Source organism: Petaurus breviceps, unplaced genomic scaffold (genome assembly GCF_028583685.1).
Source record: "Petaurus breviceps papuanus isolate PSGF00001 unplaced genomic scaffold, PetGlider_PUasm1.0 37, whole genome shotgun sequence".
In the NCBI taxonomy this organism is placed as follows: Eukaryota; Metazoa; Chordata; class Mammalia; order Diprotodontia; family Petauridae; genus Petaurus; species Petaurus breviceps.
Window position 1 is genome coordinate 106,703,037 of NW_027186296.1, and position 17,824 is coordinate 106,720,860.

Genomic DNA, 17,824 nt, shown 5'->3' on the forward strand with positions numbered 1-17,824 from the left:
AAATGTAGCATTAAATATATAACAAAAATATTGCTGTCTAATAAATACTTAAATATATAATAAATAGAATTAGATTAACTTAATTAAATTTAAATGAATAATTTATTTCCCCTCATTATGTGTAACACAAACAATTTTTAACACTCATTGTGGAGGTAGTTCTTGAAATCCAGATTTTCCTGACAAGGCACACTCTCAATCCACCAAGCCATCCTATCTCATACTGTCTTCTTTAAATTTAACCTAAATCAATCTTAAGATCGAGTCATTCTTTTTTCCTTTATCAGTGAAAGTAGAAGATAGCTAATTACCCTCTTCTATGTAACTATTTTCAGATAGTAGAAAAAAAATTTTTTCTGTCATAAGATGGAGTCTTTTTCCTATAAAGTTGTTTCAAGTTGTCTATGGAAAATACTACCAAATTAGTGACAGTGGCTGACAGAAACACAGTGGGCTTGTTAGTCCAGAAAGGACAGAACAAGGCTAGAAACTAAGTTCCCTCAGCTCTTTGGTTTTGGACTCCTTAGATGACCTTGGGCAGTTCGTTTTAAGTGGGGATCATACCAACAACCAACAGACTTTCCAAAGGAATTTGAGAATTAAAATAGGCAACCTTGATTATCTCGTACTGATGAACCAGATTTTTATGAGGAAAAAAAAATCAACTTTAAATACATTCATGGCACTTTACTAGCAGCAAATTCATAGCAATTATTTCTTAAACAGCTGATTTTCATTTAAAACACCAAGCAAGGAATGGACGTATGAATATTCCTAACCTGCAAAATGATTCCTCCACATAATATCAGCGAAACTCATTGGTGGGCCACTGGGAGGGTAGTGTTTACCTTTCAGAGGCTCATGATCAGTCCTTATCATATCCATTAAAGAGTTCTCCAAAGAGTGCAAGTTAAATGTGTCATAGGGCCTATTCCGGTCCTAGAAACAGAAACACAAGACAAAAACAGCATATAATAAAAATGTCTTCACATAGAAACACTATATTTTGCTTCCTAATCCCAATTAAATATATGAAACATATGCAACATGCTAATTACAAGCAAGGACTTCTACTTGACAACACATTTTTAAGCCTAGTTTATACACCCTTGTACACTTGAATAACACTGTAGAGGTTCTCTTAAAATGGTCTTTAACTTGCATGCTTCAGTCACTCAGACTGGCCTTTCTGCCAAATAAAATGCTAAAAACTATCTTATCACTGAGTTATTAACTCTAGGATTTTCCCTTTTCTTCCTTTGCCTGCCATCCCATGGCACTAAGAGGCAACAGAACTCCTGAATAGGACAATTACCACCAACATAAGGAAAGTGTAGGGGAAGATGGCAATAGCACAATCTCCAAGCTGAACTTCTTTCCCTGGACAAACAAAAGTTGACCATGTTAACGATGATGAATTATTAAAACTTTTACTACTTGATTCTGAGAGAAAATATCAGTTTTATCTACTCCTAATCATTTTTGACAAATGATGGTTTTTCATATAGGATCATAGGTTTTGGAGTCCAAAAAGAACTTCAGAACTCTTGTCTAATACCCTCATTTTACAGATAGGTGAAACCAAAGAACCATGGAGATGAAGTGACATGTCCAAGGTGGTTACTTACAACTTTAACACATAAAAAAGGCTTATACCCAGGGTATTGCTTTCACAATGATTTATGGGATCAATTAAAAACAAAACAATAAGCATTTGATTCACTAGTGTGTGTGTGTGTGTGTATTATTTACACTTGTATATACTTGGAGGGGAGGCAAGAAAATCAAGTTCTACATTGTTGTCTCAAATAGAAATAGTTGAATAACATAGGTATGTATATAATTTCCAAGAACTTGGATCTAAGTAGGGAATAAAAAGCTCAAATTGGTATAGTGGGTATGGTGCTAGACTTGGAGACAGACCTGGGCTCAAATCTTACCTCAGACCCTTACTGGCTAGATGACCATGAGCCAGTCACTTAACATCTCAGTTCCTCAGTTTCCTCACTAGTAAGTGAAGGAGTTGGACTTAGTGGCCTCTAAGTTTTCCTCCAGCTCTAAATCTATGACCCTATGTTCCCACAAGTACAGTTTTTGAGCTCAGCTGTGTGACAAATGAAGAACTTCCATGTAAACCACAGAATTGGGATCCTATATTAAAATTCAAGAATGTTATGAGAGAAGCTCTTAGGCATTTTGAAATGTGGAAAATGTCAGTCTTACAGGGTCATCAGGTTTTTAGAAGAGTACATACAGAGGCAATGTCCTTTTTTCTTGAGCAAACTGCTTAGATGAGTTGAGCAAGAAATAGTTGGTCAATGCTTCTAGTGATATATGTATATGTGTGTGTACATATGTATGCATGTACATACATATGCATATAAATGTATGTGTGTGTTTTTTTTATTTTTTAGGATAAGTCCAAGAGAGATTTTGGAAATATTTTCTTCTGGTCACTTGAAAGCTCTTCTGAACACCCATAGAAGGACACCACAGGATCCTAAGATTTGAGCATTTAAAGGGCCCTTCAGATTCGGGGAGAAGAGATAGAGGGAAGGGTTGCATAAATGTGGTATCAGTGTAGAAAATTCCAAGCGTGTAAACTCCCTCCATTGAAGCAAACATAAAATTAATCTGTAACTTGACATAGAAAGCAGACTAGAGACACTAAATGACTAGGTGACTTGTTTAATATCACATGAAGCTGTCAGAGCAGGATTTGACCCTGTGTCTTCCTGACTCCAAGCAAATCTCACCATTCACCTTAAATATTATCTCCAAGTCCTTCATTTTACAGATAAGAAAATGGGGCCCAGAGATATGAAGATAAGGTCACATAGCAAATAAATGGTCAAATCAAAATCTGATTTCAGCTTTTCTGATGGCAGATCCAATGTTCTTTTGGCTCTGTGGCGATGGACATGTTTACTGGCAAAAGTGTAAGTAGGACAGCTTTCAAATGAGAAGCACGATGACTAGAGAAGGCAATGGAACAATATATGGAAGAAAATGTGGAAATATGGAAAGATCTATGAAAGTTGTGCAAATGGGGGGGGGGAGTGGAATTGTTTGATATTATAAACAGATAATCCCACAAGGGGGGATTGGAGTATCCACACATTAATTTTGAGGATATAAAAAAGTATGTTTATATAATTCTAAAGATCAGAAGGTTACAGTATTTATCTCTGATTACAGAAAGTTTTGATAAACCAGCTTATTTTTATTATAAATTTCATTAAATATGGGATAAAAGTATTAGAGGTAGCAAAAGTCATCATATGAATTCAGATAACTCTTCATGATCCTTGGTAACTGAACCATTAAAAGTTGGCAGACTAAGTGGTCTTTTCCAACAATATTGCCTCTCATTTGTCCCTGCATTCCCCATCCCATCGGAATGAAAATAATTTTTTCTTAATTTTTCTATAGTCTTTTTGCAAGTCTCAAGTTAGTGCACACAACTATTACTTAAGAATGTCACAATTTTCAGAAATGTTATCATATTGGTCCCAACACAAGTTATTGTATGGGGTTGGAGAGCAAGTCATAGGTAAGGGAGAGATGTAATCAGGAAGCAGAATGAAAACCCATTACCTACACTAATTGAGAAAATTTTCTGAGCTTCTTTTCCTAATCCTATGGGCCTCTCTACAACCTGAGTGGTACCAATGGCATGAAGGAATGTTGAACTTTTGGGGAGGAAGAGAAAGAAGCAGCTGGGAGGACAAAGCCCATCAACTACCCTGAGTCTTGAAGGAAGAAAAAGATTTCAACAGATGGAAATGAGTCAGGTATGCATCTTGGGCAAGGGGAATAGTTAGTCCAGTTTGGTTGGATTATAGAGTACAAGGAAGAATGAAATCAGGCTGGGAATAAAGGTCAAAAAGTTTACAGAAGTCTTTAAATGTCAAATTGAATAGTTGGTAATCATCCTAGAGGCAGCTTGTTATAGTATGAACAATACTAGATATCTGGATTCAGAAGATCTGGGTTCAAATTCTGACTTATGGCACTTACAACTTTGTGGCCTCAGGCAAGTCATTTCCTTCATCTACTAAATGAAGAGCCTGAACTGGATGATCTCTCAGGTCTAATCTCATTCTAAATCTATGTCACTACAGGTTTCTGAGGTACTTGTATATCAGAAAGAATATTTTATCATTTGTGTGGAATGCAATAGGTAAGAGGTTATTACAATTGTGCAACTCAAGCCATCATCTGCCTGGGGAGGTGAGCACAAAAGACTCCTTCCAAAAGGAGCACATAAGCATCACTGAATCTGCTGCTCGGGGACTTCTTATGTGTTGATTTCTCGGTGCTCAGTAGTATGCTAAGTAGCTGAGGTTGCCACATTATTATACACAGAATATGGTAAGAACCAAAAGGTAAAGGACAATTTATTTAGACCAATCTATGGGTATAGGTTGATAAAACACAATTCGTTTCTAGTCCCAAGCTCCTTTGTTGGACAAACTCTCTGACTGAGCAAGCTGTAGAAATGCAGATTTCAGCTCAATATGTAGGAAAACTTCCTAACAATTAAGAGGTATTGAATGGGCTGCCCCCGGAGATAGTTTTTTCCTCATTGATCAGAGTTTTTAAGTAGAGACTATATGACCACCTACCCAGGATGTTATAGAGCTTTTTGACTAGGTCTGTTCTTAGACTAGATGACCTTTGAGTTTTCCTCATCTGTAAAAGGAAAAAAGCAGACTACTTGACTTTTAAGTACCTTAGAGTTGTAAATCTATGATGCCACCAGCCCTCCCTGTCAAGTTCTCCTGAAATTCCTACCATACGATGCCACCTAACCCAAGCCTCCTCATTTTCTGATAAGGCAACTAGAGATAATAATAATAAACAAAAATCAATGTCAGTCCTCCCCACCTTCACCCTAACCTCAACATAAATTACCTGGAAGGCAACCTCTACTTCCCTCTCATTGCTACAGACTGTTTGGAGGCAGAGATACAGTATCCTGGAAAGGATAACCTTGTAAGGACATATAAATTGGGAGTGAAGGGAAGGGGTCCTAGAGAGAGCACAGTGCTACAAAGCAGGCAACAGTATAATATGACAGTAACAGTCTAGGAAAGTAGAGCAGATAGGACACCAAGGCTTGCCCTGGGAGTTGGTTAGGACCCTAAACTCAATATTGCTGCTTTGCCTATGACCAGCCTTGCACCTGGTGGCCTGAAAGTTAACAGAAGCCAGAGAAGCAACTGCGACAAACTGTATACTTCAATGTGTGCTCATGTGGAACATAAACAAACCTCTGGAGTTTCATAGAACCAATTCTTATTAGTTTTGTCTAATAATCAACATGTGGAATACGGGACATTGTGAAGGACATGATGCTGAATTTGTAGAAGGTTCTTAATTGAACAAACGTCAGTCCTTAGAGAGACTTACTGATTAAAATTAATTCTAGCCAAGCCTAGTCAAATTCTATTTGCCACATACTATTTATTTATTTTGTTTTACAAGTAACACATTTTTCTGACACAACTGAACGAATGACCTAGAAGACAACAACCAAATAGAAATAAAAGGACAAAGCAGGGGAACTGCAGTCCAGTATTTCACCTGATCAAACTGTCTTTCATTTGATGTCAAAATTAATGACTCATCATTAAAACTAGGCAATCAGTTTTCATTCAACAACCTCTGTTATGATTGTTCACTAACTTTTAAGTCTCTCTATTTTATTAACCTATATAGTGGAAGGAAAGGGAATTGAAATCATGTTTTAATTTTTTCTCTAAAAACACACCAGGAAATTTTTTAGAACTTTTCAAAAGAATTCAATGATTGCATCTTATTCTCTTACTTTGGTATATTAGCACTGCAGAGGTCCAACTCTTCACCACAGGGTGAGCCAGAAGAAGCTATGCTTAGCTCTAGTATCTTAGAGAAGCAAAGAATGTCCTGGGCAGGAAGGAACTTCAAGAGTTAGATGGATTAGTTCTAGACCTGGAAGGGACTCTGGAGTTCATATGATACACCTCTTCCCCCCATTTTATAGATGATGAAATTGAGGCCCAGCAAGGTTAAATGATTTGCCCAAGATCACAGAAGTAGTAAACTAGGAATGGAGCTGGTTCTGTGACTCCAGCTTTTCCATATACTGTATAGAGAGAGGGATATTGAAGCCCTAAGAGATGAAGTGACTCATACACCCAAGCCATAAAGCCACTTAAGTGGCAGGATAGGAATCTTTTTAACCTCCCCTTTTTTCATCTAACTTAACATCCTCTGGACCCTACCACCCTCTTTTCTTGAACCTTCCTCCCATTCTCTCTCCAACCTAACTCTATTCAGGAGACATGGCCCTTCCTATACAGGCGAGCCTTTTGTAAACCCATACCCTCAGAACAATACACTACACTCAGCTAGCAGGTAATTGTCTCAAAAAAGGAGGTTATTGGGGTGGTCAGGTGGCGCAGTAAGATCACCAGCCCCAGAGTCGGGAGACCTGGGATCTAGTCCAGGCTCAGATATTTAGCACCCACCCAGAAACACCTGGCTGTGTAACCTTGAGCAAGTTACTTAACCCCAATTGCTTAGGGGCAGCCAGGTGGCACAGTGAGTAAGAGCACTGGCCCCAGAGTCGGGAGACCTGGGATCGAGTCCCAGCTCAGATACTTAGCATCACACCCAGAAATAACTGGCCATATAACCTTGGGCAAGTTACTTAACCCCGATTGCTTAAAAAAAAAATAAAATTTAATTTAAAAAAAAGAGGTTATCACAATGGGATTTACCCAGTCTTTGGGTATAAGGAACCATTTTTAAAGAAAAAAAAGTTCCTAATTCCCACATGATCATACTTGAACTTACTAACACTGAACAAATATGTAACCAAAAGCTACTATGAGTTCAGTAATACTTTCAAGTGTATTTATGATTTTATCACAACAGCATCTATATATGCCTGAAGAATATTACTATATATGAAACATTTGCTTTTTCTATAGAAGGTGTGATTCCTTATTTAGGGAGCTATGGATTCTGGGAAGCCTGTGGTCCACAGTTTGGGAAGTAAGAACTTAGCAAAACCATCTACTGGTGCAATCTCAGGCCTACCTTTCCCTGCTGTTTCCCAGCAGTATAAGAGAGCTACCTGAGGCTCTAAGGGTGGGGCATCAGAGAAGGAGATAGAATAGTATATTGAACATAGCATTAGACCTGACATTCAAAGATAAAGGCTCAAACGCTGACACTGCCACTAAAAAAACAACCTCTCACAGCCTCAGTTTCTTTATCTGTAAAACAGAGATAATCTACTTCACAGGGTTGTTCTATAAAAAGTGGCTTGCAAACCACAGAGTGACACAGAAATGTGACCTATTATTATTACCCAATCTTTCTGACTCACAGTCACATAAGTCAACTTTGCTTTCCTCTCCCCTAGACTAAAAAAAGTACAGCCAAACTAGTCTGATACCAATGCAGCAAAAGGTCGATTTAGGATCAAACAATCATTCATTGTCTATTATCTGTAAAGCCATTCAGGAAAATAAGAAGGTCCCTGCCCTCATAGAGTTTACAAGGTGAAGAGCAAGATGACATAAACATAGACAGCCTCATCAAATAATATATTGTTAGGACCAAAATTGCTGCGTGGGGTCTGAGTAGGAAAGTTGTTAAGATGATGGGGTTGTGAAGGTAGTATTTGAGTTCAACTTCAAAAGATAAGTAAAAATTCAACAGGGAGAGGTCATTCTAGACAGAAGATACACAGCATGAGCAAAGGCATGGAGGTAGGAAAGCACAGAATGTGTTCATGGGATAGGTAATAGATGGTATGGACAATAAGTTGGTAGGAAAGAATAATATAAGCATAGCACCAGGTAGGAGTTTGGTCGAAAATATAAGAGTAGTGAAAACCTTTGAGAAAGGCTCAAAATTAAGTTGGATGGGAATGAAGAAAAGTGGCAACTTTAAGAAGGGGACCAGAGGACAAGAAGTATTAAAAGGAAAAGGGTATTTAGTCTTTACCATGTGACCTGTTAAATATAAAAAAAAAACATGATGTTCACACCCCGCACACCCTTCCCCCAAGTTTTTTTTCTTTTCTAGTTTTCTCAATCCTCATTTGGCATGGTTTCCAATCCCTCTGCCATCTTCGTTGCCCACTGGTCTCATTCCAAACCATCATTGTCTTTCCCAAAACGTGGCACCCAGATTTTAACTGAAGGCAATATTCCAGATGTAGTCTACATAAGGCAGACCATAGGAAGACTAATACCTTTTTTCATTCTACTCAGTACTGAGAATCTATCCCCATGAAAGCATTAGCTTTTTTTGGCTACAATGTCAAAGAGAGTTTCAAATCTCAACTCTGTTACTATCTGACTATGGACATTTAACCAGGGAGACAGTTTCCTCATCTATAAAATATAGATAATACCAGTTGTACTATCTACAAAACCATAACTCGTGATTTTGATCCCCAATGCCAACTTCACAAAAAGCATCTAGGACAAACAGCAGGAAGTACATTCTTAAATTAACTTTTTAAAGACACATTCAGGTATGGGATTACTGGGTGAGGACAGATCCTCAGAAACAAGGCCCTGTGGAGGGGTGCCATCTGGCAGCTTCCTACTTTAAATAATTATTCTTGCTAACTATGTGCTGAGCTCAATTATGTCTACCCTGCTGAAAGGAATAAAAGTACTGCCAGTGCTCTCTAAACGATGGCATGCTGGGACAAACCCCAAGTTGCTCTGCTCTAGTTATGGTCCTTCCTATTCCTCATAGGATTGTTGCGGGGCTCAAATAACATCATGTATATAAAGCAGTATAATGCTACAAGAGTTATACAAACATCTGCTGTGTCCCACTGTCGACTCAATTTGGTCTAACAATACACTAAACCCTTAAATATTTTTTCCACACCAACTACTGTTTAGTTATACCTTTCTCCATCTGGATTTATGAAATCAATTTTTTTTTCAATCCGAGTATACATTTTACATTTAACTCCAATACTGACTTCTTTTTTTTCTTTTTTAAATTCAATTTGACCCACTGTTCTAGCCTCCTGAGATTTTCTACACCTTTATTCCGTCAGTCTTTTAGCTACCTTTTCTACTTTTATGTAATCTACAATTGATAAACATGCCATTGAAAATGTTGATCAATACAAATGGGTGAGGTAGCTCAACAAACGCAAACACATATAGGAATATGTCTTTCTCATTCATGAAACTCTACCGTACTTATCCTGGCATTTTAGGGCTCAAAAGTGTTTCCAAATCAAGTTAGAATGTGACCCAGTAAGGTACCTGAATGTTCTTCTGGAAGACTACTCTACAGCTTTAGGGGATGTGAACTAAGAAAGAACTAGAGATGAGAAATAAAAGGCAGGATAGAGAAACAAAAAAAAATTTGTTTTAAGTCTATAGATTTAAAGAAGGAAGGCCCTTTGGCAGTACAGAGAGATGGTAATCAGTACAAATTTGGTCTGAAACTGGTCTGAAGAATAAGTAAGGACAGCCTCCGAGAGGTTTAGCAACCAAGCTCACACAACTAGTTAATAGATCCAGAACTTGAACTGAGGATCTGGTACTCTAGGGAAATTGAATAATGAAGACTAGGTGGACAAAAACCAAAATGTGTATATATAGTAGGTACTTAATAAAGGTTTATTGGGTTGAATGTTCTTACAAAATTTTGGTGTTTCATGGCAGAAGCTGAGCAACTAGTATTCCCCAGGCAATCATCAGCATTTGATTTCAGATTGAAATATCAAGTCTATTTCAGATAATCCTCTGTCAAAAATTGGAGATAATTTATGTCAAACTGGATTTGATTGTAGGTATTTTCCTGGTTTGTATAGCATGTGTACTAGGTGAGTTCCTAACAAGAGATGTATATATGTTTGTGTCTATGTTTCTGGTGTGTGTGTGTGTGAATATTATATATTTAACTCATTGGAAAAATGTCTCACGTCAGATTTTCAAGTCTATGTATGCATAACTATATTTCTAGTATTTCCTACATAAGCAATCATAGTGTTGTAAGGCATCATAAGATATCAACCTTTCATTCTCTAATCTGAAGCAAAGGACCAATCTCAACTATTCCAAGCATAATGTAGATTTTAAAAAGACAAACTTGCAGAAAAGGAATCCTCCCAGTCTTTGGTCTCATTGTTTCTCGTTGTTGAGAAAATATTCTGTTACTTAGTAGCTATGTGATAAGGATAAACCACTTCACTTTATGGCTGAGAAAACTGAAGTCTAGGGAAGGATCTGAAACACGACAATACTTTTCAACCCCTTTCTGCTTTAATAGTCTATTAGATTCTGTTGGCCCAAAATTTCAAAGTAATTTTTAAAATATAGTTGTGTTTTACTTTCCTCATCTGTAAAAACAAGTGCTTAACTACATGCTCTCTGGGGTCCTTTCTTTTAAATCTATGGCCCTACACTTAACCTGAAATCTTTCACAAATTTAAGTCTGTTTCCCTTCCCTCTACCCCTCCCCTCCATAATAAGCAGAAATGGGTAACAAGTGGTCAAAATCCTTTGAGTGTGTCACGAAAATTGATGATAAACTAAATCTTACTCTCATCTGCTCTGGTCATGTTAATCTCAATTTCTTTAATGCTTTTTTTCCCCTCAAAGTCTAAAGTACTCACTTTAACAGTATAGCACTTAATAGGTTTAAATTTATGCTTTATTTATTTATTTAAATAGGTGCTTTATTTAAATACCTATAGGACAATGCCCTAAATACTGGAAATTAAAAAATACATCAAGACATAGTCCCTGTGCTCAAGGAATCATGGATTTTCTGAGTCGAAAGGTACCCTCAAAAGTCCAGCACCCAAACCCTTAATTCCCCCTATAACACTACTGGCAGCCTTCACTTGAGGATCTCTAGGTTTGGTCCCCCGCCCTTTCCTTATAGTCTCAGAGCCTCAGTACAATGCCTGGCACATAATACGTGCTTTAAAATGTTTCCTAATTGACTCTATTAAGAGATAATTACTACCTCACAAGACAGTTCCTTTTACTTTGGGACAGTTCTCACTGTTAGGAAGATTTTCCTTTACTTCAAATCTAAATCTTTATCTCTGTAATTTCTGGTTGTTGTTGTTGTTGTTTTTTTTTTTTTTTGCTTTTTGGAGGGCATTTGGGGTTAAGTGACTTGCCCAAGGTCACACGGCTACATCTCTGTAATTTCTACCCAGTATTGCTAGTTCCATCCTCCGAGGCCCAGGAGAGCAGGTCTAAGCCCTTTTCTATATGATAACCCTTCAAATACTTGAAAATAGCTATCACACACCCCATACCACCACCATCACCAGCCAAGAGTTCTTTACAAGGTAGAAGGGAGAAAAATACAAGTCCATTAAAAATTATCATATACCCCTTTCCACATTCCATTCCTTTGCAGAAATTGGCAGGGGTGGGGTGGGGGGAACCACAAGTGTGAAACATTCAATATGCTGCTACATTTTGAAGATATTGATCTGGTTTTTTCTGAGTTTTTTCTTCTTTTAAAAATTTCTCCATTATAAGGAATGGCTCTCTTGGAAGGAAGAGGGATACAGGGGAAAATTTGGGTGATATAAAACAAAAAATAACAATTTGGGGGGGTAAGGTACCATACAAATTAAAAGAGTATGGAAGAAATTTTTTTAAAAGAGATCATGAATTGTTGTGGAGGGGGAAGGAGGTAAACACAGAGAGAGACCAGGAAGTTTCATGGAGAAGGTACTATTTGACATGGACCTTGAAGGAAGGTCAAATTCTTAAAAAGGCAAGCCAGTTCTAGTAAGTTCTTACTACAGGAGGTGTGAAGGTAGTTCTTACCACAGTAGAAGTGATATGTGAGATGTGAGAAGTGAGAAAACCCCAAGGGTTGAGGCAGGTCCCAAGAAAGGTAGATAGGACAAAAGGCACAATTTTCCCTACTCCAAGTATCACTAACAGAAACAACAGCTCCAAAACGCCAAGTATGTATGTGCTGAGAAAGAATGGTTCTACCCTTTCACAGACAGAAACAAGACCCCAAAATGAAGTAAAAAGTGGATGAAGTGTGGGGCACCTAGTTGGTGTAGTAGACACCAACCCTGGAGTCAGAAGGACCAAAGTTCAAATTTGACTTCAGACACAGACTAGCTGTGTGACCCTGGGCAAGTCATTTAACCCTGATTGTTTCCACTCAAAAAAAGTGCATTAAGTGACCCACAATAACCAAAGAGAATCAAATAGCAGGATAAGCAAACACGGCCCAGTCTCAAATTTGATGGTATTTCAAGGTTTACAAAATACTCTTCTTACAACTCTACCTAGGCAAGTATTCTTACGTTCATTTTACAGAAAAACAAAACAAAACAACAACAACCCAAAACTGAGGCGCAGAAAGGTCAAGTGAATTATCCATGGTCAAATGCCTGGCTATTGTTGGAGCCAGAAATTGAACCCTCACACCACCTAGAGCACTCTGCTATGATATGCAGCCTCACAATGAGACAAAATTGGTATCTTTTCCTTTGACTCTCTTTAATTGCTTAAAAAAAACATTAAATTTAAATTTTAAATTGCTTAAATCACTTCAGTGATTATTGATGCCTAATCCTTTCCAACCCTTCCCCCATCACCTACTGATTTCTTGCCTGTCCTTCACAACTCAACTCAACTGTCACTACCTCCATGTGGATGTCTCTGATCCCCTCCTTGGTTGTTAATAACTTCCCCATCAAGCCTCAGATAACAGAGGAACAAAGGATCATAGATTTGGAGCTGGAAGAGAGCTCTAGATACCAACCTGCTCATATTACAGATAAGGAAACAGTCTTAGGGAGGTTGAGTAACTTACCTGGGGTCACACAGCTAGTGAATATCAGAGGTGCAATTTGAGCCCTCGGTCCTCTAGCCACACAATCTCTAAAGCACTTATGTAATATTGTGTATCACTATCGTCAGTATTTGAATTCCTTACACCACTGTAAGCTCTCTGTGGACAGAGGCTTCATCTTAGTTAAACTTGGTATCTTTCCCCAGGAACTAACCCAGTGCTCTGAACACAGTAAGTGCTAGATAAACCTTTGAATGAAGTATTTCCAGTCAGTACACCATTTTGCATGCAGGAAACATTTAACAGACGTTTATTGAAATGAATCTTAAACTTTGAAACGGTTACCCCAACAGATTACTAACCCATCTATCAAGTGCCACTGAGTTCCTGCTTTAATGGCTAAGTGACATAAATGGTGGCTAACTTTTTGTTGAGCTGACGTGAAGGTGGTTCTTTGTAGCCAATATATACATCATGGTCTCTGTAGCAGGCAAACATTTTAGTGAGTTATTATACAAAGACCAAGGCATGGGTAGTTACTGATCTTCTTCTGTATGGACCGGTTATTGGTTGTCATGTTTTTATAACTCTTGCTGCCCTTATTGTGTTCTACTTTGTCCTCTAAAGGTTCCATTTCTTGCAGAGTTTTTGTATTTTGAAAATTGCTTTCAGGGGGAACTTGACAAAGTGACATTAAATGAGTCTTGTGAAAGCACAAAGGTGGACAAGTAGGTTGACTCAGCTTCTACTAATGAATCTATACATAGTATCAATTATTCTTTCAAATCCATTTTCACATCATTATGGTCAGACCAACAGCCTTAATACTGACTCTGACAGCCATACAAAGGGACACTCAGAAGGTACAAGGCAGTCCAGGTTATCAAGCACAAACCACTAAGAATGTCTAACCCCGGGGTGGGGAGCCTGGGGCCTTGAGGCCACGTGTGGCCTTCTAGGTCCTCAAGTGAGGCCCTTTGACTCCAAACTTCACAGAACAGTTTGGATTCAGTCAAAGGGCTGCCGTACTTGAGGGGCTAGAGGGTCACCCTGCAAGTCCTCCAATTTCCATAGTAAACCCAACAAAGATATACCACTTATAAAATTTATCTCAAATCTTTTTGAATCTTTTTTACATTTTCAGTTAAAACCTTCGGTGGTCAATGAGTTCCATAAATTTATTACCCATTGTTTCAAGGAGTATTTGCTTTGATTCATTTCAAAACTTTACCAAGCTCCTATACATTGAATATGGTAGTAGAGATAAAAAGATGAATTGCTTGTAATCTAGCATGTAAGATACAACATACACAAGTAAACACAAAAGAGACCCATACCAAGTGGTTACGATGAAAAATTTGACTTAAGAGATATCACTTAGATAACCAGAACAAAGGTCTTTTTATTGTTATACCCTTCACATTCAAGCAATTATCAAGTCTCATTCAATCCGTCTCTCCACAGGCTCTTAGATCAATGTCCATCTTTTTAGTATTTATTTATACACTTAAAGAACATTCTGAGAAAGACCCAAAAGATTAAGAATCTTTGATTGGAGGAGACGGCTGATACATGAGGATTCAGCTACGAGTTGGATGGAAAGGGACAAGAATCTTAGGAGTACATGTGGTAATTAGGGTACCTCATGAGCAGATAGGGTCTGGAGGACACAGCATCAGAGCAGATAGTTGGGGCCAACAGTCCTCTATCTTACCAAAAAGATTGTAGCTGGTGATTGGTGCAGGGATGATTACTGCAGAAGCCATGAAACAGCTAGTGGGAAACCGTTAAGTGAGCCTGAGGGGCCAAATGACATGGAGATTCTGGGTTCCCTCCTTTAGGAGTAGAAATGATCAGAGAGTAGTACTAGCCAAAAACAAAGAAAAGCATAGGGAGAAGAAAAGAACGGGACCTCTGCTGGCATATATGTATTAAGACTTAGAGCTACAAGAGAGCACAAAGTTCAGCTTAACCCCTCTTTCCTAGTACACATGAGGAAAATCGGGCTTACATAACAGAACTGCCCAGGGTCACATAGATTCTAAGTGGCTAAGCCAGGATTCAAATACCCAACTTCAAATCCAATGCTCTTATACCATGCAATTTACTGAAAACCTAGTTTATTTCTGGAATTAAGAATTTATAACTTTTACATTAATGGAATCAACCCAACTAGGATAAGGAAGCTACCAATCTGTTAAAAAAAAAATCTTTGCATCAATGATCTAAATGTCTGCTATCCAAGATATATATGGAACTAAAATGTGTGACATCAAAAGTCATGGCTAAATGGACAAGTGACCAAAGGATGTGAATTACTAGTACTCAAAAGAACTGCAAACTACTAAAAAAAAAAAATGAATAAAAGATGCTTCAAGTCACTATTAGTAAGAAATACAAATGAAAACAACTCTGACAGCAACGGTTCATACCCAGCAAACTGGCAAAGATAAAAACAATTGACAACTGGACAGGCTATAGAATAAGAAAAATAGTAATCTTTTGGGGGAAAAAGTGAACTGGTCCAACCATTTTAGAAGACAATGTAGAATTTCTCTAAGAAAGTGACTCAAGTGTTTACACTTTTCAACATCCTACTATTAGGCATAAAACCAAGGAGACCAAAGAGAGAAAGAAGTATTGCATATAAACCAGAATATCAACTACTGATCTGGCAATGAATAAACAAGTTGTGGCACTTAAATATAATGGAATGTTATTGTGACAGAAAACGATGAACATGAAAAACATAGGAATGCATGGGAAGAATTATATGTACTAATGCAAAGTGAAGTAATCAGAACCAGAAAAACATTACAAGAAATGACTATCATAATATCAATCAAGAAGAATAAGAAGACAACTGAAACTGAATGTGAGAGGGTTGGATGATAGCCACAGTTCTTTCAGCGCTAATTTAATCATATGATGAAACTACGACCAAAGTAGGCCCCCACTAATAATAGTTACCATTTAGATAGCACCTTCAGGTTTGCGAAGAATTTTACACATGCTAGCTCACTTTTACCTATGGAGTAAGTGCGAATATTAATCTCCATTTTATAGATGAGGAAACTGAAGTTGCAAGAGGTTAAAGGTCTCACCACCATTAAGTACCTAAGGCAGTATTTTTGCTCAACTCGTCTTGACTCTAATATACCTCTTTTTTCTTTACAGAGGTACCCCCACCATAGAGGTGGACCCCCACCGTGTTGTTATCAGATTTAGTTGGTATGTTGCTTAGTTTTGTTGAATTATTCCCCTTCCCTTTCTCAATTTTTGTTGCTATTGTTTGTTCTTTGGGTGACAGAGAAGAACATATAAGGAAAAGTAGGCAAAGTAAAAACAAAAGAAAAATAAAATTTTGAAAATATTTTATTTCGTTTATGTAATTGACAGTCAAGATTTTCTGTTACTGAACAAAAAACAATTGACCCTAATAGAATGTAAGTTTCTAGAGAATAATGATAGTTTCATTTTTGTCTTTATAACCTTCAGTACGGTATCCCAGTACTGTACATAGCCTACATAGTAGGCACTCACACATCTGTTGAAAATAACTGAATGGGGAAAGGCATGAAAAGAACAATGGATAATTTAGTTAAAGTCTGTTCAAAGGAAATTGTAAGGCCTTAAATGTCTAGCTAGGCAATGTATGCTTTAATGTGGTATAATATAAGAAACCACTAGAGGCTTAATATTTTTATCTTTTCAAGAAAGGCCTAGAAATTTGGGAGTTAAGTTTTGGTTTGGGAGGTAAGACCTATGTGTCCCACATAAGCTATCTATATAACCCTAAACAAGCCCCTTAACTTCCTACTGCCTGGAGGCGACTCTCAGGATTGGTGCAGTCTTCCTTGCTAGTTCAGGTCCTCTGTTCAAGAAGTTCAAGAGATATCCCTGAGTGACTACAATGTTTTGTTCACATATGTTACCTAAAAAAATGGCCAATTATAGCTTCCTAATTAATTAGGGCTCCATTTCCACTGAAGTGAATTTAATAATATTTGAGTGCCTATTATGGGTAAGGTACTTAAGCTTTATTTCATTACTCAAATTTTTTTCTATCCATATTTTTTTTTCTTGGAACTTCCTGTAGATGGCTGGGGCCTATTTACTCCAAGCTGATGTGGCACTAAAGATCCTAACTGAGGGCTGAATGGATAGATGCAGACTAGAGGAATGTCCTGCTACCAAACCACTTATGGCAATGAGTATAAGCTGACCACAGGCAGCTTAATGGGTAAGAGTTGGACTTGGAAGTCAGGAAAACCTGAATTCAAATCCCAACTCAGACACCTTGCTCTGTGACCATGAGCAAGTCATAGCACCTTTTGGCCTCAGTTTCCTCATCTGTAAAATGGGGGTGGTAACACCTACTTTCACAAGACTCCTGTAGAATAAAATGAGGTAACATATGTTCAGTGCCTTGCAAACTTATAAATTCTATATGGGACTGCTAGATGGCACAGCAGATAGAGCACAGGAAGACTCATCTTCATGAGTTCAAATTTGGCTTCAGACACATACTAGCTATGTGATCCTGGCCAAGTCACTTAACCCTGTTCGTCTCGGTTCCTCATCTGTAAAAATGAGCTAGAGAAGGTAATGGCAAAACACTCCAGTATCTCTGCCAAGAAAACTCCAAATGGGGTCACAGAAAGTTGGAAATGACTAGAAAATTACTTAACAATAAAGTTCTATATAAATGTAAACTTTAATATTATTATTACTATGGAGTCCTACTAGCCTATTCTAATGGATTTATGATCTCATCAATGTGGGCACTGTTTTCAACTATCCAGATTATAACTGCCTATCCTTTGCAGTTCTTGCCCATGTCCTCTTATCTAACATAGGGAGTAATCCACCAAATATGCCAGGGGGCTTCCCTTATATTGTCTTGACATTGTGTAGACACCAATAGAACATAGAGATTGTTCATTGATCATTACCTGGTTTCTACTTGATTAGTCCAATTTCTCTCCCTCTCCCCATGTAT

At 37.8% G+C, this 17,824-nt stretch overlaps 1 protein-coding gene across 5 annotated transcripts in view; it reads right to left on the reverse strand.

Annotated features, from left to right (window-relative positions):
- CPEB3 (cytoplasmic polyadenylation element binding protein 3) overlaps window positions 1–17,824 on the reverse strand; it is a 184,166-nt gene that overhangs the window by 132,327 nt on the left and 34,015 nt on the right. For 4 of the 5 annotated variants that reach the window (XM_069099228.1, XM_069099227.1, XM_069099225.1 and 1 more), the window contains one exon: window positions 780–939. In XM_069099228.1, the coding sequence (XP_068955329.1) occupies window positions 780–939 (160 nt within the window). The remainder of the gene's footprint in view (window positions 1–779; window positions 940–17,824) is intronic. The other variant, XM_069099226.1, reaches the window with a different exon arrangement.